This window comes from Archocentrus centrarchus, chromosome 15 (genome assembly GCF_007364275.1).
Source record: "Archocentrus centrarchus isolate MPI-CPG fArcCen1 chromosome 15, fArcCen1, whole genome shotgun sequence".
Taxonomy (NCBI): Eukaryota; Metazoa; Chordata; class Actinopteri; order Cichliformes; family Cichlidae; genus Archocentrus; species Archocentrus centrarchus.
In genome coordinates this window covers 3,587,335-3,615,163 of record NC_044360.1, presented here as the reverse complement: position 1 = coordinate 3,615,163, position 27,829 = coordinate 3,587,335, and the positions used below count along the sequence as shown (strand labels likewise).

The 27,829-nt window shown below is 42.0% G+C and overlaps 1 protein-coding gene across 1 annotated transcript in view; it reads left to right on the top strand.

The window, feature by feature from the left end:
• nrg3a (neuregulin 3a) overlaps positions 1-27,829 on the top strand; it is a 351,002-nt gene that overhangs the window by 187,864 nt on the left and 135,309 nt on the right. The window contains exon 2 of the mRNA XM_030747487.1: positions 23,717-23,846. Coding sequence (XP_030603347.1) covers positions 23,717-23,846 — 130 coding nt within the window. The remainder of the gene's footprint in view (positions 1-23,716; positions 23,847-27,829) is intronic.

The following is a 27,829-nucleotide window of genomic DNA, read 5'->3' as shown; positions in this document are numbered from 1 at the left end:
TTCATTTTAATAATGTCCCAGCAGCTGTGGGGCTTTTGATTCAGTATTAAGTCGGGATGGCTGCTGTGTAAAAAATGTACCTGCTTTTCTTAGTAGCACTAGGTCCTTGACTGATCTTCTCTCTGTGTGTCAGGAAAAACTGATAGTTATGAATAATTAATGAAGTTACTATTTTGCCACCTGCATGAAAGCACACAGTTCACTCACTTAAGAGTGAGTGTCTGTGCAGACATTTAATAACCTCAAACAGCTGGAAGCAACAGACAACTTCAGCTCCTGCTAAGGTTTTCATCAAACCAATATTGGTCTACATTCACTGATAAGCCTCTTAATAACTTCTTAAACAGCCAGGTCTGTGTGCACCTCTGGCAACCCAAGCATGTAAGCAAGCATACATCCATGATGTTTATGGTCTCAGCCTTTAAATGTGAAAAAGGCCTGAAGTTCAGACTTTGGCCTGCTTGGAGAAAAAAAAAAAAAAAAAGAAGCTGCTTAACATAACCGGTTTGGTGATAATGGGGGGGGCTTTGAAGCTTTAACATAGGAGGATTTGTTTGGGTGGTGTGAGAGCAGGAGAATGAAGGTGAAATACTGGAATTGTCAGCATGAGCTCTGGTTATGGTCACAGCTTAAGGTTAAAGAAAAACTAATTATCATTGCACCATTCAAAAATAAGGGACCTCTTGTGGGTCAGTAGGGTTTATATTAGCAAAGCATGAATGCGTTGCTGTTATACAAGGCTGCCAAAGGAATACATTTCCTTTGGTCCGTTTTCTGAAACACTGATGTGTTTTAACAAAAGATAAAAAGGAAAAAAAAAAAATGCACGTGAATAAAAATCACACAGTGCTTCACAGGTCTTGCGTGCCTCCCGTACAAATGATTGACAAGGTTGCTTCAAAAGGCAAAGACAGAGCCACACATGACTGTTCTGCTACTGCTTCAGCCCTCCGCCTCTGTCACCGTGATGGATCTCCTCCACTCGGTGCCTCCCTTTCCTGGCTAGGAGCAAAGATAAGCTGTGTGTTTCTTAGTGTGTGTGTGGGAGTATAAGGACAGCAATAAAGGCATGAAAGAGGTGCAAGAGAGGGAGTTTGGGACAGCTATTTGTGTACACTTGTACTTCTGCATACATCATTATTTAGTTATTTTGTGTGTGACAATTTCGGTGATAAAAAGAGGAAGTTGTGGATTGTGTGGACGTTTCATTCACAGTATTTGCAGCCTGGGAAATGACACGGAAAGGAGAAGGGAAGGAAAACAGGAGTACAGAGAACAATTTTCTCAGGATGGCAGGTGAAAGGAGAAAAACTGACAAACTCCTTTTGGATCAGATGTTAAGCCTGTCCAGCTCAGGAGCCACAGCAAATAATGTGAGTCACAATTTAACCCAAAATAAATATATTAGCCAAAACAGAAAAACTGTTAACGTTATGAGGTGTGTTAGTGTTACCAGTCTGCCAGCAACTGGATGAGCCCTTCAATGTAAGTGTATGGTGTGGTGTGGTGTGGTGTGGTGTAAAACTTAAAATAAGCCAGAAGCCAACCAAACAGCCAGGATGATAGTAGGTGAATGCAGAAAGAATAAAAACAGATAAAACCAACTAAAAGCTGCAGGCAGCCTGGCCAGGTGCTCCCAGCTGCACTGATGAACTCTGCCTACCAGGAACCTGAACGGCTGCACAGAGGGACAGGAGGTGGAAGGATACAGCGGTCAGGGGAGTCGAGCCATCACAGCCCTCTGGGTGCCCTTGGGCATCATTTTTTTTTTTCTTTTTAATTTCTGCAGCATTAATATTGAGAAACGGGGTATTTTAATCCATAATCAATGCTCTAATCACAACCAAGTAGCTTCATTCGAGCTAAATTCTAATCTAAACAGGAAATATAAACTGAACTAGACTGGTAGTGAAAACAACTCTGATTCAGCGCCACCAGAACTGACTCCTGATGGACTTTATCGTTATTTTAAAGCAGAAACTGTCTATAGGTGTCTCTCGTCATGGCCAGTGTTTCACGACTCTGTCCAGGACACCTTGTGTCCTTTGGTGTCTCAGAGATGCCAGCAGCTCTGACAGACTGGCAGCTCTTGATGCTCCTGGAATGAGAATGGGCGAGTGTGACAAACACTGAGAAATCAGGAGGCTGTCGGAAAAAATGAGACTCGGTCACTGCGCTTTGTTTCGCAGCAGGAATCAGAAAATTTGTGGTTAAGAGCCGTCACAAAATCAAGATTAATTAATTACCAGATTTTCAATACTCTGCATTGCCTTTATTACGCAGCTTTACCATGCATAACCACCGAGTAACAGCGTGGATGATAACAGGACTCAGCAATTCTCCAAACTGGCATACCTCATTAACAACAATTTTAAAAAGCTGCATAAAACAAAGCATTAGTCCACCACAGTGTGACCTACTTCCTGTACAGGGCACTTAAAATGACATCTGCCTGTTGTCTGACCACACTGAGTGATTGGTGTACCAAGTCATTGCTTCATTGAATTTTATAGGCCATATTAAGATAATGCATCTGTTCCCCACTCTGAAAGCTGGTAGCGAATTTAGTAAATGGAAAATACATCCGGAAACTAAAATGGGTTTTGGCTGAGCTGATGTACACTGAGCTGCCCAAGATTATAGACAGAAAGACGTGTTTTTTCTGGGCCACGCAGGTTTTTATTTGTTTGTTTTAATTGTCAAACAGTCAGTTTGCATTTGCTGTACACTATTCAACACAACAAAAACATGTAATGGGATTCAAATTTTAATTCAGTAAAATGCAAGTAAATAAAAATGTAATCAAATATAATCAAAATAAAAAGATGAATTCATTATGGGGTGTTTCCTGATGCAGACTATAAAGCACTATGTGGAGTCCAGAGCTGAATGTTTCCTGTTTAGTAAACAAGGTGGCCCACATCTGCAGCTTTCTATGGGCCACAGCCGGCCTTGACTGACAGCATTATCAGGTCGCCCTTACCTGAGCCAGATGTCAAGTGTGTTGAGACATCTGGGCCACATCTGGCTCGCTCAACACTTGCAATAGCTGATGTGAAGCCCAGCTCGTGACTTCTGGATCGTGTCTGATGCAAATAAGTCTGCTGTGGGCTCTAAAATGTGGGCTGTGATGTTTCTTTGACAAACTGATACATGATTTGACATCCATGAAATCCCAGAGAAAACATTGTATATGGTAACTGCTTCAGGTTAATTAACTTCTCTTTGGAGATAGAAACACCTTTGATTTGTAAACGATCATATGTGTTAAAATTCAGAGTGAATCTGGTTTCTATCTGCTCACCGTCTCACTTCCTCCAAACCCCTTCATCCATTACACCTCAAAGAAAGCACTCACCCTCTGCCAGATTGGTGATTCTCACATGTCCAAGTATGAAAGCAGATGTTCCCGTTTGTTTTGTATCATGCAGCAGTTTTTGAAGTTGTGTGTTTAGTTTGAGAGTGTGTGAGATAGTACGTGCTCACCTATTCTTTTTGAATCCTAATTCAGTTCTCAGAGAGAGAGAGAGAGAGAGAGAGAGGGATTCATGAAAAGAAGAAAAAAATAATTACATGAAAATATGATATACTGCCAGAGAGAAAGATCAAGGATTAGACACAGAAACAGAGACCGAGATGCAAAAAAAATGAAGAAATTAAAAAAATAAAATAAAATTTGAGATCTTCTTTTTCTCTTTTCTGAGATACGATTGAGATTCCAGCTGGTGGGACGCGATGAGAAAAGAAGAGCAGGCGGTAGATATTTAGTTTACTGGGTTTAACTATCTTTTTCAGGCCCTCAGGCTGCACATATTAAGCTCCCGTGTTTGAGACTCGCTGTGGTGTGTTTTGTAGAATTTGGACTCCGTGAAAAACAGATTAACTCGCTGTCATGTTGGTTTTTCCACTCGCCTTGCATTGCGCTGAGGCCAACCTGGGAGCAAACTACAGTCATGGTTAACAGATGTTATGAATAGTGCTTATTTACTGTTGATTGAGTCCAAATCAAGTTAATATCCATGCAGATGTGGCACAAACAAACAGGCACAAACAAACAAAAAAAAACAGCCACAGAGTTGTGTGCTGCTTCCACTGGTAGTGCTGCTTTTGTCACCACACCAGATACATTATTGCAATCACAGAACAGAAAGTCATCAGGGGACTGCCACATTCTGCTTTAAGACCAACACTTAATAAACCTGTGCGGCCTCTCGGTGACCCTATTCTGCACTAAGCGACACACAGCGGAGCCCCCGTGTCCTGTGGGAAGCCTCAGCGTTCAAAAGTCTTGCGGCACTCGCCAAATGTACAGGGAAATGCTGGTCATGTGTCTAGTTGTTGCTAAGCAACAAATGAAAACCTATTCAAAGACATGGGCAATTTACTATTCTCTGTTTCCATACAGTTGCTATAATTGCCACATTGGGTTTTGCTGAATCGCTCCGTACTCAAGTTGCGCTTGTTTTTGTTTTCAAAATGTGGTTTCTGGTGGATTAAAATATGTTTTTAATTGTGCATTTCCACAAACAGCATTCGATTGCATAGATTATATGAAAACAGCACCATAGCAGGAGCAGTGTGTTTGCTTCTGGTTCCTTCCTAAGGCTTGTCTTTGATATTTCAGTTCATTTTTACTCTTCAGCTTTGCCCACACCTTATATCAGCACTCCATCACATGGTGCAAAATTTCCTTCTGGTCTTGTCTGCGGACTGAAAATGTCAAGTTTGTTAACACTTCTGGCAAAAATGAGAGTGATAGCAAAGCCAATATTTTCTATCAGGTCAACAGTATCCCAGAGAGCCTAACTAGGCCTGATTAATCATAATGTTGTACCAGCTTACCAACCTACACAGGTGTTTCCACTTATTCCAGCTGATTAGAGTAAAGGTTGGATGAGCTATGCTGAGGATTACATGAGATCCCCAGACCAGCAGCAGCAACAGGCAGCCGACAGAGAAACTAAACTCATCTGCTGGAGGAATTTAAACATCAAATATAGATTATCTTCAGGAGCTGGTGGAGATGAAAGCTGAGCCATTAAAGGAGTCAAGACTACACTAAGATTCATGCAACATACAGAAATACATTTGTCAGTGGAATACTTATATTTTGCAGTAGCCACTAAAATATAAAATATACATTTTTGCAAGATTTTTCTGCACAAAAGTTTTATTATAATGATAATTGTCATTGTGCTGTGTGGCTGGAGCAGGTAGACCCCAAAAATGCAGGACTCATGAGCAAAACTGAACTGAAAGGGTGTTTATTGAATAATGACAAAAATAAGAGAGCTACACTGGTGCCAAAACTAAATATGTGGCCGCAAACACAGGAACACACACAGCAGCGGGAGTCTTAAACACTGAAAACAACTTGACAAAGAACAGATGAAAACTGAGGGCTTAAATACACAATAGGTAATCAGGGCAAGAGGAAACTGCAGGGCACAGCAGGTGTAGCAAATGAGACTAATAACACAGGGGAAGCAAAACTAAACACAAAGCACAGGGAACACAAGACTGGCAAAATAAAACAGGAAGTGACTAAACAACGTACACGCAGACACGGGGCAGAAATGCAGACTAGTCACAACACTAGGAATAAAACTCAATATGAAAACACAGGAGGTCAGGGTCAAGACAAAATGACAAAACAGACACAAGACCATAGATGCAGGGGAGACAGGGACGAAGGGGACAAGAACATCAAAACAGACTAAGAAAATAAAAACTCAGGGAAAATAAAACTAAACACAAAACGCTGGGCAGGCGGCCCAGGACCATGACAGATCATAATAGCAAGAATAAGAGGCAAAAAATATACAGAGTTTTAAGCCCATAAAGTGAATTGGCCTTAAACAATCCAAGTCTCCAGTGCAGCATGTGATGCTACAGCAACTGCATGGACAGATTACAGAACATTTTAAAGACTCTCTTCAAACGGAATTAAACTGAAAATTGTGCTCCTCAAAGACCATATTAGCAGTAGGAAGTCTTAGATGAAGGGTTAATTGTTGGCAGACAAGCAGTCACGCTTTCTCTCTCTATCTCACTCTCTCTTTTTTGTATGATGTGATTAGAAGCCCACAGCCACTGGTGCCACAGAGCGAGGACAATTGAGTCTGTCCCAAAAGTAATAGCTTCTTCTCAACTCAATTAAGGAAACTCAGTCTGCATTCCATGTAAGGGTAGTGGTGGGGGCTAACAAACTGATCATACCATCTGTGTGTGTCAGTTTGTGTGCGTACACGTTCCCAACATGAATCATGTCCTGTTTCTGCTTTAACTTTTTTTTTTTTTTTAATTTTGCAGTTTGTCTTTGAGAGCCACTATATTTCCAAAAGTAAATATGAATATGAAGTGGTAGGCTACGTAAAATCACAGAGTGAGGTCAGCGGATGCTGAGGTGCATAGAGCACAGAGGTCACCAGCTTTCTGCAGAATCAATCCCTACAGACCTCCAAACTTCATGTGACCTTCAGATTAGCTCAAGAACAGTGTGCAGAGAGCTTCATGGATGGGTTTTCATGGCTGAGCAGCTGCATCCAAGCCTTACATCACCAAGCTCAATGCAAAGTGTCAGATGCAGTGGTGTAAAGCACACCGCCACTGGACTCTAGAGCAGTGGAGACGTGATCTCTGGAGGGATGAATCACACTTCTTCGTCTGGTAATCCGATGGATGAGTCTAGGTTTGGCAGTTGCCAAGAGAACGGTACTCGTCTGACTGCATTGTGCCAAGTGTAAAGTTTGGTGGAGGGGGGGTTATGGTGCGGGGGTGTTTTTCAGGAGTTGGGCTCGGCCCCTTAGTTCCAGTGAAAGGAACTCTTAATGCTTCAGCATACCAAGATATTTGGGACAATTTCATGCTCCCAACTCTGTGGGAACAGTTTGGGGATGGCCCCTTCCTGTTCCAACATGGCTGCACACCACTGCACAAAGCAGCTCCATAAAGACATGGATGAGCCAGTTTGCTGTGGAAGAACTGACTTCCTGACCTCAGCCTGATAGAACACCTTTGGGATGAATTAGAGCGGAGACTGTGAGCCAGGCCTTCTCATCTAACATCAGTGTCGGACCTCATAGATGTGCTTCTGGAAGAATGGTCAGAAATTCCCATAAACACTCCTAAACCTGTGGAAAGGCTTCCTGGAAGAGTTGAAGCTGTTATAGCTGCAAAAGGTGGGCCAACACTATATTAAACTGTATGGAGTAAGAATGGGATGTCACTCAGGTTCATATGTGTGTGAAGGCAGACGAGTAAATACAATTATAGTGTACGTATCCTTGTTACCATTGTTAGTCTGTGTTAACTGCAGATGTTTGATGGTGTGTGACTAGTTAAAGTTTTTCTCTGATTTCTCTGAGTTTGTCTACATTATCCATGAAGCAAGTGAGGAAAAACCTGATATAGAAAACAAAATTCAAGGAATATGAAATTCTCACATCTATAGCTGAATTTGCTGAGGAATGACTTTCCAAGACTTTCATTAATCCACCTTTTTTATGATGTAATGTTACATTTTAAAGCAAGTGCCCTGCAACAGGCATGTGAATAGCTGCACACAATGGTGTCATCCCTTTTTAGATGAGGAATAACTCACCACTTAGAAAATGGACCTTTCCAATTTGGATTCAACATTCTAAATTACATTTTGCAGGTTTAATCCAAACCATGATTTTTTTTGATGCCTTAACGTCACCAAACAGCAACTGAAAGTAACGCTTAAAAATGCTCCCAGAGCAGAGTTGAACTTGTTTTTCCAAGTCTAAAGTTGGGAATGTTTGCACCAGTTCCCCCTGTGGGTTATCTCAGGTCGTTAAAGTAGAGACGTCCTCATGTCATTTCAGGTGTACTTACATGAATTCTGTCAGACGGGAGAAAAATTACTGATATTATTACTTAATTATAAGTAAAGTTAAGTATAAATTGAACACTCAAGAAGCTACAAAAAATTGAAGAAAGAAACTTTTAACAGTACAAAGTTTGTTGTTGAGAGAGATGAACCTAAACTGAGAGCATCTGCATAGCAAAGCTGCTCATATTCAGCATCAGGCATACTGACAGCCTCAAGCTGCCCAGTAAAGTTGGCTCTACTTCTACACTTGCAGATCACTTTACTCAGAGACATTATAGGCATTATATCTGCTAATGCAGTGGAAAACATTAAGTTACAGTGATTTAGCTCTCTACATGTACTCTCTCCTCCTTTATATGCATATTGCTAAAAGTATGCATTCCCACAGCTCACTGGTATATATTCAGATATCATTAGAAGATCAGTAATTTAATTTTCTGTAAATCCTCACTAAGAGTCTCTAAGGAGCAGTAATCTATTCATGTTATCAACTTAATTTGAACTTCCACTGAATAAGAAGTTCCAACAATGTTGTTCTAAAATATAACTTGATAAAGGGCCCTATTGGCTCACTCTAAGTTCACTAACGAGATGAATGTTATTCAGCTTTGTATCACTTTTCCTAAGATGTCACACAATTGTGTTGGCTTTTGCAATACAGTGAAATGATTCTAAATGATCCTTTAGGAGTTTCCAGTTTGATTAGTGGAGAAAATTAGAAATAGGACAAATTTTTTGTGCGATGTTGCCATGAAACCAAAGTCAGGTTGCATTTATGTATTGATTTTAAGATTAAGATTAAGATAGTGTTTATTTGTCACATGCACAGTTATACACAGTACAATGCACAGTGAAATGTATTTTGTACCTGCAACCATATATACAGACACATATAAATAAGAAGAATAAAAATTAAAAAAAGTAATTCACACTATACACTATACTCTATATACTATACACTGTGCACACTTTTATAAATTATAATATTTACATTGTGCAATAATGGTCCAGTTAGGGCTCAGAGTTGAGCAGACGGATGGCTTGTGGGTAAAAACTCTTCTTCAACCTTTCAGTCTTAGTCCTCAGGCAGCGGTAACGCCGGCCTGATGGGAGCAGGGAGAAGAGAGAGTGTCCGGGGTGGCTGGGCTGTTTTAGGATCTTCATGACCCTCAGCCTGCACTGCTTGGTGTAAATGTCCTGCAGGTTGAGGAGGGTGGTTCTGATGGTCCGTTCAGCTGAACGAACCACCCTTTTTAGGGCCATGAAGTCCTGCTTGGTGCAGTTTCCCATCCAGGTGGTGATGCTCCCACGCATGATGCTCTCGATGGTGCAGGTGTAAAAGTTCCGGAGCACCTTGAGTGGGAGCTTGAAGTCTCTCAGCCGCCTGAGGAGGTAGAGACGCTGTCTGGCCTTCTTCACAGTGATGTTTATGTGATGAGTCCAGGACAGGTCCTGTGAGATGGTCACTCCCAGGTATTTGAAAGTGTCCACTCTTTCCACCTCAGCACCACTGATGACAAGTGGATGGTAGTCCCTCTGCTGCTTCCTGCTGAAGTCCACGATCAGTTCCTTCGTTTTGCTGATGTTGAGCAGGAGGTGGTTCTCCTGGCACCAGTTCTCCAGGCGGGAGACCTCTCTCCTGTAGGCTGTCTCCTCATTGTGGGAGATTAGTCCCACAACAGCAGTGTCGTCAGCAAACTTGATGATGACGTTGGACTCTGACGTGGCCTCGCAGTCATGGGTGTACAGTGAGTACAGCAGAGGGCTGAGCACACAGCCTTGGGGGGATCCAGTGTTGAGGGTGAGGGAGGATGAGGTGAGGTGACCCACTCGTACCACCTGTGGTCTGCTGGTCAGGAAGCTGTGAACCCACCTGCACAGGGATGGGCCCAGGCCCAGGTCCAGCAGCTTAGAGACCAGCCTGGAGGGAACTATGGTGTTGAATGCTGAGCTGTAATCTACAAACAGCACTCTCACATAGTTCCCCTTACCAGTGTCTATGTGTGAAAGGGTCTTGTGGAGGAGGAAGGATATGGCGTCATCTGTGGATCTGTCTGGCCGGTATGCAAACTGTAGTGGGTCGAGGGTGGTGGGCAGTGAGGAGGTGATGAATGTCTTGATGAGTCTCTCAAAACACTTCATCACCACAGAGGTGAGCGCTATGGGCCTGAAGTCATTGGGGCTGCTGGGGTGTGGTTTCTTTGGGACAGGGACTATGATGGACTTTTTAAAGCAGGTGGGAATCACACACAGTTTCAGTGAGAGGTTGAATATCAGTGTAAACACAGGTGCCAGCTGGTCAGCGCAGGTCTTAAGGACACGTCCACTAATACCGTCTGGTCCAGCCGCTTTCCTGGTGTTTACACGTCTAAACGCCCTCCTCACGTCGCGCTCCGTCACAGTGAGTGTCTCCGCCCCTCCGGCCGGGAGCGCAGCGGGCTGTCGGCTTCCCGACTCAAAGCGCGCAAAGAAGATGTTGAGTTCATCAGCCAGAGAAGCGTCGGCACTCACCGGGTGTGTGTGTGGTGCTTTGTAGTCCGTGATGGTGCGTAGTCCCTGCCACAGTCCCCTGGAGTCAGACTGTTGTAGTTGCTGTTCCAGTCTGCGGCCATAGCGATGTTTTGCCTCTTTCACCGCTCTGCGGACGTTGTATGATGCAACCTTGTAGTCCTCCATGTTCCCAGAGGCGAGGCCGGAGTTGTAGGCAACGGTGCGGGACCTCAGGGCGTCGCGGACAGATTTATCCACCCACGGCTTCTGGTTGGGAAAAGTCCTGATGGTCCTCCTAAGTGAAGTGTCATCAACAACTTTCCCAATAAATCCCACAACAGTTTCCGTAAACTCCTCGATGTCTCCGCCCGCGCTGCTGCGAAACATGTCCCAGTCGGTTGAATCCAACGCACCCTGCAGAGCGGCCTCTGTTTGATCAGACCACCGTGTCACTTCTCTCACAGCAGGGGGTTCCTGCCTGAGCCGTTGTTTGTATTTCGGCATGAGAAGTACAGAGGTGTGGTCAGACTTCCCAAAAGGCGGAAGAGGCATTGCTTTGTAGCCCTCTTTGAATGCAGAGTAGCAGTGGTCTAGGGTCCTCTCTCCTCTGGTGGGGCAGTCGATGTGTTGAATCAATTCCGGTATCAGCTTTTTCAAGTTTGCACTGTTAAAGTCCCCGGCTACGATGAGAGCCGCATCACGCTGGTTAGCCTGATAGGTGGAAATAGCCTCATGTAGCTCGGATAGTGCAGTGTTTGTGTCCGCCTGAGGTGGAATATAGACGGCGCTGAAGATGACCGAAGTGAACTCACGGGGCAGGTAGTGGGGACGGCATTTCAGGGTTAGGAGCTCCAGGTTAGGTGAACATGATTGTTTCAGAGGGACAACATTCCTACTGTCACACCAGTTGTTATTAATCATTAGGCACACACCTCCTCCTCTTGATTTTCCAGACTCACTCGTTCTGTCCGTGCGATGAACACTGAAGAACTCCGACGGCTGTACGGCGTGGTCCGGTATGAGGGGGGTCAGCCATGTCTCCGTGAGACAGATGATGTTGCAGTCCCTTATGTCCCTCTGAAACTGTATCCTGGCCCTGAGTTCATCCAGCTTGTTATCCAGTGACTGGACATTAGCCAACAGGATGCTCGGCAGTGGCGTTTGGTGCGCTCTGCGCCTCAGCCTCTCTCTTACGCTGGCTCTTTTCCCTCGGGGCCTTGTCCGTGACCTGGGTGCTCCGCGCCGTCCTTTGTTTGAGCTGGCCCACTGGAAACGCAGTATCTCCCGAGGCCAAGTCGGGTCGGGAGAAAAAGGTGTCAGAATACAGCCAGAGTGCTGTATTCTGATTTTAAAAAGAGTCTGTCTGTCATACGTGATATGACACAGAGCAGGCGGAATTATAAAGTCCAAAATTAGAGCTAAACCTAATATATACAAACAAAGCGTAGGAGCAGGTACGACGGCTGCTGACCTCACCGGCGCCATTTTGAACTCTTGATGACTTCATTTAAAAAAAAATCCATTGTCATTAGCTATATATAGGCTGAAATGCACAGTATAAAATACACAATTATATACATATAAAGAGAATTTTAAATTCCTGTGAGATGGAATCGACAGAACATATTTTGTATTAATAGGGTTTAAAATATTAATGCTAATTGGCACATGGCGGGATTTATACTCCTTTTAACTGCCATATTTCACCACCTGGCACCATGGTCCAATGGTACATGAAGTGGCTGCATCCTGGATCTGAAGACTTTACTAAATAAATGTAAACATTATTGGGATGCCTGATGCAGCAGAGCCGTGGGCTTTGCCAGCATATAAATAGTCTTATTATGGGTACTTGCACACCACTGTATACTCCCCAGTGACATGATAAAGAGCTATTTCTAAAATGTGATTGAGGTGATAAAAAATAGTTCTGCCAGCATGCGTTGCAGCTACTGATAATAGGATTAAATTATGTTTTCAGTTTTGCATCTAAAGACAGGGTGGTACATGCAGTACGAGAACATTTGGTCTTTTTGGTTTTTGCATAGTCACGTAAAGCATTTGCTATAAAATTCTCTAAGATTCTCATATTTAAAGATACATATTATTATTATTATCATTATTATAGATGCATATTAGAACAGTTACCCTGACTTCTTTGCCTACATGTAAAGCAACAAACTAACTGCTGTAATGACCGTGGTCTTCATGAGGGACCCCACCATAGGAAACACTCTTCTGAACGATGCACAGGAAATTAGCAAATTAGCAAACTGCATGATAGTGCTCAGGGGTCACTTAGAAATGGATAGCTTTAGGAGTAGCCTATGCCTGCAGAGCCCATACCATAATTCACTTATAAGTGCTTTTATCCCTTTATAGATGTGGGTATCCCCCCAAGCAGATGTAGTTTCTCATAACAGGAAGCAAGCTCAGCATACCCAGGGTAGCTTTGTCCAGTGTGAGTCTGTGAGAGACGAGGCGCGCTGGAGTTTAGCAAGAAACACACTCTGTGAGTGTGTGTGCACTTTAAACATTTTTTGAGACTAGAGAAGAGCTTCTGCATTAATAAAGTTTAGTCGATTTGAAGCCAAGGAAAGAAAGTTAGCAAAAAATGCCCACTGTGGAAGTTATTCTGATATTGATCAACATCACCACTCTGTTATTAAAACACGGGAGAAACTGATGGATTATAATTGAGTATTTCTTTACATTAATGTTTAAATGTGCAGTTTTTGGACCATGTGATGTGATGATTAACCATCTGAGAGCAAGTCGAGAATAAATACAGAAATAAAATTGAAATTACATAAGCTTAGTCTACATGCAAACTCGAGATAAAGTCAGCGAGTACAAATAGATGCCATTTTAGAATCATGTTTTGAGAACAATAAAATTGTTTGCATCTAAGAATCTCTTTGTTACTGGTGTTATTATGAATCCAAAAAATACATAAAAATAAAAAGAAGAAACTAAGTATTCCTCATCTCTGTCTGCAAAGAGGAATGTAAGGAGCAGTCATTAAAGGGAACTGTTTTGACAAATAATTGGATTTAATTTTGTGTGTGTGTGTGTGTGTGTGTGTGTGTGTGTGTGTGTGTGTGTGTGTGTGTATACACATGTATATAATTTATGTATTTTTACTAAAATTGTTGAAAGGTAAAGCTGAATTGATTGGATAAGGGATTAGGGAGGATTCAGATGCGATATAATCCCTTCACTCTAACCCTACTAGGTGATACTTTCATCAGCACTGTACTGCACTATATAAATATAGCAGTACTTTTTGTTGCAGTGCTAGCAGAATCTTTGGGGGGATGATAATGTCAGACGGATGTGAACTAATGGTATGAGCAGCAGCAGTGGCTTCAGCGTTCACATTAGCAGCCAGGTTGTGATTATAATCTCCAGTGTCAGAATGAAGCCTGCAGGGATACAAAGCCAATCCAGAGAGAGTGTGCTGCAGCTATCACCTGGAGAGTAATGAATTTCTCTGCTATTGAGCCAGATGGCCAGGGGACGGGATGAGGCCTGATACTTAGCGCTATTTATTTGGCAAAGCCTGGAGGTGTCCTGTGAATACGATCTGAACAGAGAACATGAAGGATTGGGGGGGGGGGGGGGGGGGGGGGGGCTTTATTGGCCAGGCAGGCCTGACTGACACACAGGCAGATTAGCAGTGGTAGTGGGCCTATCAGCACAGAGCAGGTGTGCTTAAAATGAGCCACTGGAGTGTGTGTTTATGTGAATGTGCGTGCCCGTGTGTGAGGAAAGACCGAGGGCGAGCAGGAGAGAACAGGTAGTATCAGATTTCCATGATTAGCCTGTTGTTGACCGCAGAGCTATCTTGACACGCTGCCATTTTGTTTTTGTTTGGCTGTACAGTCAGAGCACGGAGGCCTGTTCACACACATCTATCTGTGCCATGCCACACAGGGCCAAATATCTGCAATGCAGTGAGTGCTGTGGCTTTGCTCTGCTGTCTCTGTGCAACACTCAAGACTCCACATAGACAGCTTGGAGTGCACACACATCCTGATGCACAAACGCACATATACCAATTAACATGCACAGGCCGATATGCACAAATGCTGGATGGAATGAGACGGCTGCTGCACATTTGCTTAATATCAGAGATCATGACTGTAAATTCCAAGTGGCATGTACTATATATTTTATTCAAATTACTAGCAGGAAGTACTGTTACATATGCTACAGCCTATGACTGATGAGTCAACACACAAAGTGTGTGCATGTGTGTGTGTGTGTGTGTTTGTGAGCATGTGCGTGCGTGCGTGTGTGTGTGTTGAAAAGCTTAACTTGACTTTCATCTTAACTTGAGATTTTCATCCGATTTGTTTACCTGCCATACAAAAGCTATTAAATTCAATCCAAAGCATCTGCAATGGAGCTATTCAAAGCAATTTTAAAGAGACGCATCACATCACAGACTGGTGCTCTTATCTCAAAAGAGCTTTGCTATCAGTGAAGATGACTTGGTGGATATTTTTTTGGACAGCTGCTCCATAAGAGCAGGAATGAGTGGGAGAGAAGTGAGGTGTGCTGTTATCTTTATTGGATCATGCTGTGCAATAATGATATCTTAACACCACCACAGCTATAGTGAAGCTATGAGAACAGTATCAAGAAATTGAATTTGAGAAATGTGTTGAAAGTCAATGTCACAGCAAGTCTGATAATAAGCAGAGTTTCTGCCAATGTATTGGAAGCCTTACCATCGGTGCCTGCTGGGCCTGAGCATCGGGATTTTTGTAGACAAACTCCAACTGTCAAATTAGCCAATATATCTTGTTAGCATGTTGTTGTAGAAAGATTTACAAACCTGGGCAAAAAAACAGGCAGATGTTAGGAGTTCATATTATATTACCTGTTTAGCTGAGATCCATCTGTACGTTTCTGCTGCTTGTTTATCAGAGTCTGGGTCACGGGGACCTCCCTCTCCCTCCAACTACAAGGGCCACCTCCTCCAGCTTATCCAGGGGGGCACTGAGGGGTTCCCAAACCAGCCGGGTCTGCCCTGGGGCCTCCTTCACATGCCCAAAACACCTCACCTAGGAGGTGCCCAGGAGGCATCCTGGTCAGATGCACAAACCATCTCAGCCAGCTCCTTTTGATGTGGAGTAGCAGCTCTACTCCAACGCCCTCCCAAATGACTGAGCTCCTCACTAAGGGAGAGCGCAGCCACCCTCTGAAGGAAGCTCATTTCCACCCCTTCTATCGGTGATCTGTTTACTTATGTTCACTAGATAATTGCACTAAATCATTAATCACAACATGCAAAGGATCTTAATGTGATCCAGCTTACATTACCTTCTCTTCATGCTGGAAATGTCTCTCCTTCTGTCTCCTTGCTTCCTCTAAACCAGTGTGTGTGCTCTGTCATACAGTTAGCATTACAGTGGGTGGATAATGCATTAATCAAGTGCAACATTAACTCAGACATCATCCCCTTCATTACAGCTGCTTGGCTTAACTTTTCTGACAGAAACACACACGCACTGCTAATTTAGAAACAGTGGGTGTGTATTTGTGCACAAAGTATAGGCACATAAGAGAAATACACACACACACACACAAAATAAAACAAAACCTAAGGGAGTGAAAATGTACAATCAGTAAATGTGAAGCATTTTTGGAATGGTACCATTTTAAAAGTGCTTGGAACAATTACACAAAAGAGGGAAAAGTCAAACACAGTGAGTACTCTAACACAGCTGGAAGGTCCGCTGTTGGTATTTTAGAATGTAGCCAGGCCCAGCATGCTGTCATTGTGGGTGTTTTTGATTTAGACAAATTAACTTGGTACACAAAACCAGTGATTATCAATGAATTGTCAAAGCCAAAACCAAAAGAAAAAAAACCCTAATTAAACTGCATTATTGTGTATTTACACACAGTTTAAACATCAGTGTCTATCCCAGATGTGTGCACATCTTTTAAGACTTACTAGAAATAAAAGTTGTTACATGTTGGTTTTAAATACAAACATGTAACTCAGTTTTTTACTCTTCCTCAATAGAAGAAGGAAAAAAAGAGAAAAGAAGTGAAGACCTGCTGTTGGTGCCCCTCCCACCAAAAAAAAAAAAAAAGAAGAAGAGCATTTCTAGTGTCCCTGCTGTTGAAATGATGGAATGATGGGCTACAGATGGCCACATAGGCATAAAAATATGCTGGAGCAGTAAGCAGAGGAAGAAAAGAACAGCTGAATGAAATGGGGGAAAAAAAGATGGGAGCAAAGAAGAAATATGTCTTCTCTTGACCATTATTTATTTGGGGGATTGTTTGCTGAGCATGCCTGGACTGGGTTTGAAAGGTCTTGTGATTAGGAAGGCTCCAGACTGACTGAACTGACCCAAATGTTTCTGACAACGATGATAAAAGCTTGTACAAATCTGTAAATGCAAATGAAAGTTCGCATCCCTTTCTCTGTTTATGAAGGAAACACAGGATCATCTTCCATGGGGAGCAGATTAGATCTAACTGTGCAGTTTCCCCAAATGTTACTGTAATATTTTTACTCTTTATGACATGTTTAAGGGTGGGACAAAATAATTATATGTGATATCTTATCACTCTCTCTTATGAGAGTGGTGTGAAGCGCGCCACCAATGGACTTCAGGGCAGTGGAGATGTGTTCTCTGGAGTGACGAATCACACTTCTCCATCTGCCAATCAGATGGAGGAGTCTGGGATTGGTGGTTGCTAGGGGAACGGTACTCACCTGACTGCACTGTGCCAAGTGTAAAGTTTGGTGGAGGGGGGATTATGGTGTTTTTTTTAGGAGTTGGGCTTGGCCCCTTAGTTCCAGTGAAAGGAGCTCTTATTAATGCTGCAGCATACCAACACATTTGGGACAATTTCATGCTCCCAACTTTGTGGGAACAGTTGTGTTAAACCTTGTGGAAAACCTTCCCAGAAAAGCTGAAGCTGTTATAGCACCAAAGGGTGGGCCGACACCATATGAAAGAGTGGGATGTCACTCAAGTTTATACGCGTGAGACGGCAGTCGAGTGAATATTTTTGGCAAAATAGTGTATGACAAAAGTCATATTTGTACGATCTCTCAAGAGAAAGACGTAAATGACTCCCTTCGTAAATCAACATCTGTTCGAGGAACAGAACCATCTGAGTGTTCATGCATGATTCTTTTTCTAACACCTTTCAGATCGTTTCTTCATAACTGTGCTCTGTATGAGCAATCAGATGGCGTACGCTGTGTGTTATCAATTAAAGACACCGCCCAGGCATTGAATGAATAAATTATCTCATCTGTTTTAAACGGGGAGTGTGAACATAATCTAAATATCAGCTTCACTGATTCAATTATTACACCACAGGCACCGACTCCAAGTTACGCTGGAACCAGTTTTAAAAGTAGGATTTAAGTTAGTTTATTTTCCCACTTCATCTTCTTCACAATTATATGTTCATTTTTTAGAAATTCTGATGGGTTTTGTTTTTGGTTTGTTTTATAGAGAAGATATATTACAGGACACACTGACTTGTCATGCCTTCAGCAATAACTCTTTAGACTGACGGCTCCTCCAATCCAAACAACAGTATCAGTCCTCCAGACTGAGCATCCAGTAGAAATAGAACACCTCTTGGTTCTGACTGACCAATTTGCCTAAAGATCCCTTTTAACTGGGTGAAACAACTGTTTTCTGTCTGTAAACCCCTGCACTGCTGCCTGCATGTATTGCTACTACATCCAACAACCCTCCTTTATACAACAGAAAACCCCATGTTTCCATTTTTGTTAGTCTTTTTTGTGTAGTCCCTGTTTCTGAGTCTTTATTCTCACTCCCAGTGCAAATCGATAATCAGGCAGGGTAGAAGCAGCTTGCCAGAGACCTTTGCTATCAGTTAGCATGACTGCCTTGCTGGCAAGCTGTTAGACTGCCACTTGGGAGAAATATCAGCCATGAAGGACGCTATTACAGGCCTGCTTGTGGGACCTTTGCGCTTCAGTCACATCTAAGTATTGATAGATGCATGCAGTGGTGAGAAGATGAGAGCAGAAAGTGTAGAAAGTGATTAGATAATGACAAAGGATGTGAATAATCTGGTAACTATAATATAGAACCAGAAAGATTGTCCTCAGTGCAGCGTCTTCAGTATCGATGTATGTTCACCACATCGTGCTACAACGATAAGAGATTACTGCCTAAACTGTGCTTTGTTGATATTATTAGTGCTTGAATATAGCTTAGGCATATTTTTGTTTAACTGGCTTTTTTTTTAAGATAATGCATTCAGAAAAGTTTTGCAGCACCAGCAAAGAAATCATCACTTTGGAGATGCTCTGCTCGTCCAGACTGCAAACCTGCAGACAGTTTAACAGACCAACTGAAATGTCTGCACTAACCAATATTATGCATTAATTTATTCAAATTTATTGTGAGCACGGGGAGAGATTTTTTTTTAATTTATTTATTTTATTTAATTTTTTGTTTGTTTTGGTTATTTTCTATAACACTGGTGGTAAAAAGTGCTATAAATGAAGTCTGTAAACATGCCGTCCTGTAACCATTACATTATGAATATAAACATAAAGAAGGAATTTAATTTGGATCAGAGGCCAGTACATCCAATATTGAAGGGATTTGGCAGCTAATAGTGGTGCTTATGTCCTGAAAGTGCCCTCTCATCATTTCTCATTTTGAAGGGAAATATTTGAACTGCTTAATAAGGGCCTGCTGACCAGATACCCACGGGCCTATTTTTAGCCTACTTCAGCACTTGCTGGAAAAAGACAAGGGGAATGATGGTGAAAGTATGAGAAATGGCACGACCTGTGCCAGTCATATATGGAATACACAACAAACACACACACACACACACAAATGAAATGAACCTTTCACCTTTAACCTTGTGTGACTTTGGAGAGAGAGAGAGATTACTCTGCACTGATGACCGAGCTCTTTGCATCACATTTTAATGCGCTGGATTTCCCTTTAGTGTAAATTTTGATGTGCAGGGTTGTCTTAGAAACGTATATTAAAGTATGTCAGACCCCAGCATTTGAAATAGATGCCATGAGATTTGATTGCGACTCATCGTTACACAAAGACATTGATGGAGAAGTTTTTTTTTTCCTTTTCTTCCATACGCTGGCCTCCTACTGTTAACAAAATCTAGCACTGGGCATAAGGGGACATTTTTTTAAGGCTACATAATTCTAAAAAATTTCTTTGTTACATTACTGGGAGCATCTTTATGAACATGACCCCAGACCTCTGTAGCAGCAGTGCCCTGCTTTGCTCAAAACATATGCGGTGATGCAAAGTAGTAGTATTAGTATTTGTATTAGTAGTAGTACTAGCATATGCTACATACATGCACTGTGATCATCATAACTTTATTATAATTTGACATTCCATGCTGTGCGCAGTAGAGCTGTCAAGTGTGTGTGTGTGTGTGTGTGTAGATAAATATGGCTGCCAAAGTTAACATGCTGATAACGAGCAACGCTATTTCCTTTAACGTCTTTCTTTTTTAACCTGTGACCTCTGGCCCGCCCCTGTCGTTTGGGACGTCAGGAAGCGACGGAACAGTAAAGCTGTGGATGGTAAATGTAAAAATGTCAGGGTTCGAGCTGTGGCCAACGTGGCAGAGGACCCCAATGCAGGACTCACAGGAGGAGTTTAACAATAACTTAACTCTTTAATCAACACCGAAACGTGGCATAAACATTACATAGCATAAACGTGGACATGAACGTGGCATGAAGCACACAGCTGAGAAAAACCAAAGAACACTGATGACACGACGAGGAACAGAGCAAACCCAGGGACTTAAATACATACAGGAGGTAATGGTGGGTAACAAGAAACAGCTGGGGAACACTGGGCACAGGTGAACAGAATCTAACTAATTAAACAGGGGAAGCGAAACTAGACATGACACACAGGGGTCCTAGACTATCAAACTAAAACAGGAAGTAAACAAAGACACAAAAAGGGTTGAGTTCAGCTTCCTGTGAAGGTACATTTACAACAAAAAATCTGCAATTAATCATGATTAAGCACACACACACACACACACACACACACACACACACACACACACACACACACACACACACACACACACACACACACACACAGATTGATTGTCGGATTTATATAAAATACTTGTGTACCCCATACAGCATGCAGTATGTTTTGGCTTTCTCAGTGCCCCTGGCAATGTTTATGCAAAGTTTCATCAAGATTGGTCGAGGAGGCGAGAGGGAACATAAATGCATACGTTAAGATCGTTATAGTTTATTAAAAGTAGACGGGTTGCACTGTCAGGTTGAACCATTGAAATTCATTCCATATACATATCCCCCTGTTGATCAGGATTTCCAAAGTTGTAGAACAATAATTGAATCATGAATATTGCATCACCTGCACTTACTGATGATTTGATTTATCTCTGGCTAATCTAATTAGCTTATCCACCTCTTTGAGTGTCTTCTGAAGACATCTGTGTCATTGTTAGAAGTTCAGAAAGGACCCTGATTTTTCCTTTTTTAATCATTAATTCTGTAACTATTACATAAATGGCTCCAGCCTCCTCTCTTCCACAATTAAGCAGCGCCCTGATGCCAGGGTGAAAATCAGCAGATTTCTCATTCTTTCCCCATTTTCTTGCTTGTAATCAGTGAGAAGGAGAGAAGGAGACAAAAGAAGTAAAAGAGGGGTTGAAGTGGAGGGTTGTGTTATCCAGCATCCGATGGTTTATTGATCCTTGCAGGCCCTCTGCCATCTTTCTTTTCACATCATAGTGGAGTAAATTGGACTGTTTTCTTCTGTAGTGATTGACGCCTGCTGTCTGTGGGCTATGTTTTTAAACTTGCATTGATATTTCCAGCAGACTGAAATTATTGTTTTCAGTCTACTCTGGCATTCCTTAGAATGATACAATTCTTTGAGTGCGTACAGTGTCTGGGATGACAGGTGACGAGTGTTAAGCTAAAAAACCTACAGTGCATTGTGACAACTCTGTCAACAAAACAACAAAGGGAGAGGATGACAAATGGTGCTTCTGTCACTTATTGCAAAGACTAACAAAACGGCGCAGCCCAGTCCAAGCATGAAATCATGTGTGGAAGGAAATCCTTTGTTTCAAAAAGATCGAGTGCTGGAGCTCGAGTGAAGGGAAGATTCAGCGCTGCTTTGTGCTTCAGACCTTTGTTTTAATATCTCTGTGGGCAGAATGCGGATCTATGTCTGGACATACCAAAGGAGATAGTTATTATGAATTCTTTCACCATCGTGACTTCTCTTAATCTCCATTTGTCCTTGTCTAGTTGAAATGCCTTCTTCAAAAATGAATTTATTCTCGTCGTGTCCTTGTGAATCCACAGCATGTGAACAGCAAAGTAAAGCGGCCTCTTTTTCTGCATGTGTTCAGGTAGTGTTATCCTGCAGAGTAAGTCATAGAAATCTGAATGTAAATTTATTTATTATGCTGCCCTGTTAATTCAAATGGAATTGGGTCTTTTCGTGGCAGCTGTTCAGTGGCTAAGCTTGTGGTCGTGTCACTGGGCATAAACATTGTCTTGTGGGTTTAGGGGAAGTGAGGGCTTTGTTGCCAGAGTTAAGATGACTTTACGGGAGAAAACCCAGTGATGGTTAGTTTTTATGTTGGGTGGTTAAATTGGATGCACTACAAACTAGTCAATGAGTTTGTTCACAACTGCTAGCGAAACGCAGAATAAACAAATCTGACCAAACCCTGTCATATACTCCCAAATGTCCCACGTCCTACAAAAGACGCAGCAACTCAGCTCACAAATGTATTTTAAATTAACATTGTAACTAAGTTTTGATAAGATTTATGTCACAAGATATTGTTAAACTAACCAAAATATTAATGCCAGTGTCCTACTGCCTAAGAGTGCTGTATACAGTTATAGAGATACATGTAATCTATTGGAGAAATCTGCAATAGGTAGTATATCTTCAGGATTCTAGCCAGAACTAATGAGTCTGTACGTGCTTTTCCACGTCATGCTTGTGTCCCGTGTTGAGCGTACTGTTGTGCTGTCCAGCTGCTGGAAACCTCAGCTTACCCCTTACTTGGTTCCTGATTTCATTTCTAACTTAAAACCAGCACCTCATCTGCTAATTACAAACGGTTATGGAATATCCCTGAAGATCGATCAGCACCTCGTGTCTCATAATTCAACCCACCGCTCAATCATGTGCCTGCCTCATACTGCTGATTAAGGGATCTGAGCCCATACCGAAATAACTCACCTCTAACTCACCTCCACAGTCTTCCCCTCACCTCCTTTCTTGATTGAAAAATCTTCAGTTCATTTGGATGTATCTTCCACACATCATTAAAGAACAACCGAATACAGTAATCAGTACTCCTGAGGAAGTAACAACATCCTCTAAGTAAAACTGATTTTAATCACAGCGTAGGGTTCTGGTTCATCACTGTTCGCCTAGCTACTTTCAGACAAACATAGCTGGGATTCTGCTAATGAGAGCCCTTAGCAGACTCATTTTTCATTTGGAAGCACAAAGGAAACAGTCAGCAGTCCAGTCTGGTATTAATAAGAACATTATCTGTGGTGCAGATCAGATTTCTCCCTGTGTCTGAAGGCTATGACTTGATCAGCTGCATCGCAGACTTTCTAATCAATGCTGATGGATGACTGCCATGAAATATAAATATAAATGAAAATATACATTTTCTTGTTCTATAGCTTATCCTCAACCAGCAATAACATGCCCATAACATCATTAATTTATTAATCATGCCTTATTTTTTTCTTTCTCTTGAGCAACGAGTGTTTCACTTACTAATTTCAATTATAAGATCATCCATTAATGTGCTTTGAGCAGATTCCCTTAGACGTGTGTACTATCCACAATCAGCCATGCAAGTTGTGATAAATCACTGGGAGAACTCAAGTTCTCTAACAGCATTAGTGTGACCATAGAGTATTAATCATAAAAGGACAGATTATTATCCATCCTCCATCCATCTTTTGCTTGTGACACTACAGAGTCTAAACAAACAATCGCATGTTGGTATTATCCACAACGTGTGGTGTGTCGTGAGGCACAGACAAACCATTCTTATGGATCCTTGGCTGGAGCCACACTTGCCAGAAAACTGACTTGTGGTAGTTTATTTATTTTTCTACTGCACGATTTATTTGCAGCCATGACAAGAGTTTTCCTCCACATGTTCACGCAAACGGCATTTTAGGCTTCTGAAACCAGAGCTTTGGAAGAACTCCGTCCAGGCTGAAGGAAGGACTGTGAGCCTGTGTGTGTGCGTGTGTGTGTGTGTGTGAGTTGCTTGTGACTGACAAGATTTTCTTTGTTTGTCCTGCAGCATCTCCAACTGTCCCTCCGCTACACTCGGAGCATTTCAAACCCTGTCATGAGAAGGACTTGGCCTACTGCCTGAATGGTGGTGAATGCTTTGTCATCGAGACACTCAGCGGGCCTCACAAGCACTGCAAGTAAGTGATAGTATTATTTAAATACCTCTGCTTCTTTCCTTTCTTGTGTTCTTTTTCCTGCTGTTGTGTCTGCTTGGTATATGAATGGAGATTTAGCTGTACACTTTGGATTAGATGCCAGATATATGAGCATTAAAAAATGATAATTTGTTAAAGAATGTATGCAATTTAGAAGTTTGTGAACAAATTGTATACCAAACCTGTCTTCTTACTGGGGCATGGATGTGTTGGGTTGTGTTAAGTGGTGTAAATCTGCTGTAAATATAGTGAAATAATCAGCTGATCAATGAAGGAATCTCCCTGTCAAACACTCACCCTCTGGAGGTGTTGGAGATGCTTCTATGTCATACTCGGGAGACAGAAGCTTTTATGAATAGAAAAGGGTCCTAAAGCTAAGGGCAAAAAGGCAGCACACTTCCTCATTTCACCTCTTCCTGCCAAAAGCTCTGCAGGCAGTCACATATTGAATGATTTACTGGTCAAGCAGGGTTTGTGAGATACTGAGCATGCACATCGGTGACTACAAATGTTGTGAATCCAAGCTGCCGTCCACTGCAAAAGAAAAAAATCAAACCAATAGAGTATTTTATGTTGAAAAGAGAGCTGTGTTGGCAGCATCTGTGGGGACTGCTTCTTTATTTGACTTACTTTATAGAAAGATTTTTGCATCTTTGCGTGTGTGTGTGTGTGTGTGTGGGTGTATACATATGAGTATCACCATTATTGTAATATGTACATGCACCGTATTTGTCCCAGATTTGAGAGTAGAGCTCATGGGCACTTAGCCCCTTCAAATGTGGCGCCTTTTACTAATTAAGTCCCAGAACAACTTCTTCCAAAATCTAACCTCAGGACTTCCACCCGACCTCTTTTTCAAAGAGTGTGTTTTGCCTCCCCTGAGCTATGAGTATACATCCATACACATGTGAATGTGTGTGTGTGTGTGTGTGAGCATGCACAAATGAGGAGGGATTTTAGTAAAAGCAGTGTGAGACTCACTAAACTGTAAAAGAAAATGATCAAAATGAATATGAGATGCAGTGGTCACTGTCCATTTAAACGCCACACATGCACTCGGTCTTTCACACAAAAACACCAAATAACAGTACTGTGAGAAGTCCAGTCACATGGGAAATTTGTTATTTTCTGTTTACAAGTCCACTTACATGCTGCCGGCCAGTAATCAGCACCCAGTCCCGAGCTGAACATCTGCAGGCACTTCAGCAGTTTAGACTCAGATTTCGGACTTCCATCATGCTTATGGGATCTACAGAGCTATGGAGATTTAGAAGGCAGGATTTGGACTTCACGTTTTAATTTCACAGATAAAATATGTTTTTTTATTGTTATTTTTTTGGAGCAACTGCACTGCTGGAAGAGTGAGAATAGGTTTTTTTGCCCCATGAAATATGTTTCAGGCATCAGAAGTCTACTAATATCTCTTAGTTGCTGATAGTGGTTAAGCAGACTGAGGGTCACGACTTTAAAGCTTCTGCAGCTTTAAATTGATTATGCACTGCGAGCTTTTGTTAAGAAAAAAAGTCAACCAAGCACACAAAACTCAGATTTATTTAGTTGTTTTTTGTATTTCAGGAGCAGTGTTGTAACATGAGGTAGGATAAGACAAGCAGAGAACAGAGAAAATGGGTGAGAAAGACCAAAGTGTAGGTGGACGAGGAGTTGGAGATGGGGGAGGACTGTTGTTTCTGTTGCCGTGACAACCTAATCTGTGGACAAGCTCAGAGTGGAGGGCTGCGATGTATGCCGGGACCGCCTCGATCGGGCTGTCTGTGAATGTTAATGTGAGAGGAGAGAAGAACCCTGCACAGGGCTGATCTCCACTGCTTAATCGTGTGGCAATGAGCTTTCTAAAGGAATAACATGGACCATCAAGCAATATGGCATTTGCTCCAAATCTGAATAACAGCTGGTATGATGAAGCAGTAAAACTATAAAGTGTGTTGCTTAAAAGATAACATTTAGAGTTCAGAAGGGATCATCTTTAATATTTTGGAACTGATGATTAAACTAAGATAATGCTTCAGTCCAAACCCTTTTATAGGAGTGCTTCATAAATTGATCTGCTTATTGAGTGAGGCCCTTAGATATTAAAAACACTGATATAAAAAGGAAGGTTGCATTGTGCAACAGTCGACTCGCTGTTAGACATTAATTCATTGTCATCAACAAAAGAATGATGAATTCCACTGCAGGCGTGAGATCAATGCATAATCTGATTCAATTTGTGTTTACAACAAATTGAGATGAATCCAGTTATAAAAGTGTGATCAATTCAGACATTAAATGGGGATAAGTTGAGCTGGTTTTGTGGCATTATTTGTCACCGAATTAATCATCTTTATTAGTAAGATGAAACCTGACCCTTTTTGCTGCGATTTCCTCCAAAGAGTCATATTTCAAGTATCAAGTGGCATTCCTTGCCAGCTGTAAAGCAGGCGCAGGATTGCCCCCCAGAGCATTGTTCAGCGCTGACAGTGTGTGCGACGGTTGTGTTTGCCATCCTTACGGGGTGGCTGCAGAGTCACAAGGAGATGTGAGTCATGAGGACTGCTCGTCCTCTCGCGCACACAGAGACCCACCATGCATACATGCCAGTGCTCGCTGCTTCGAGCAACATAGTCAGGCATTCAATCATTAGCGCTCAGCTAACCAAGAAATTAGTCACAGGGCTAAGATAATATTTTAAGAACATGGCAAGAGGCCAAAGCATTGAGTTTTAAAAATATGCGATACTGAATTTGATTAATTACGTTTTCAGCTTAGTATGATTTTCCCAAAGAGAACCTTTGGTTCTCTTTGGGAATAGTTTGTGTAATTACTGCTTCAAACAATGTCTTTTAAAATATCATTCCTACCCTTTTTTCCTTTATACTTTTACAGTCCTTCATCTTTTTATTGTTATCCTCTGATTTCAGAGGAAATTGGTGGCCCTGAGTAACAGATCTGCTATATGCTGATTGTTGCATTCACCCCGGTGAGCCAGAGATCAAGGAAATTTTGCTTCCTTGCTTCTTGCTTGGCCCCCGTTTATTTATTCTGTCTTTGGAGCTGCAGGCAGTAAATTTGGTTTCTGGACAGTTTAGTATTTATTTCCATCTGCCAGAGTGACCAGGCAAAAATTGTGCCCTTCTGCCTAGTTAGCTAAGCCTGTCTCATTGCCCTCTGTTGAGAGGCTATTCCAAAGCATCAGAAAGGCAATCTCACCTGGCAAGTAGAGACGGTGTGGGTTTGGAAGAGATCCTTCTAAAGCCCGAGCCAATGAGACAGGACAGTGACACAGATCGTCTCTGGAGGGTGGAAGCAGATATGTCACACACAGACCCTGGTGCTGCTTACGTACTGCTCGTACGTCCTGGTTCAGCGCGTGCTGCAGGTCACGTGGTTGACCTCATCGACTGAGGGTCTTTTTTGAGCAAGAAGCATTAAAATCTTACCGCCGGACTCGTGCTACACTTTATAAAACAGGAATTATGATGGAAGGCTGGTTGCTGGTTTTTAATTTACTTTCTTTTTGCTCAGACGTCTTTTTTGAATTGATGTGGAGCGCATTGCTCAAGAGTATGCTCGAGAGCACTGTGGATAGAAAAACATTATTCAAGTTAAAGGGCAGAGTTTTTATTGACGTTTAGGATTTTATTCTTTTGATATTTTTCTGTCGTTCGCTAATCATTTTTTTTTTTGCTTCATGATTGAGAGCAAAAGGCCACAGAAGAACCTCTGCATAGTTGAACCTGTAACATTTCATAATTAAATGACCCTTCCGCTGATATGTTTTACAGTCAAAAACCTGACATGGAGGCCAGTTTTTAAATTTTGATCAAATATTATCAAAAAGATGAATACAACTGCTGTAAAAATGAGATATTCACAAAAGCCAAGCTGAGACCACATCAGATCAGAATAATACAACATTTCACCTCACTCAGTAAGGTTCCACTGCTTTCTGGGGCGTAATCCCCCTT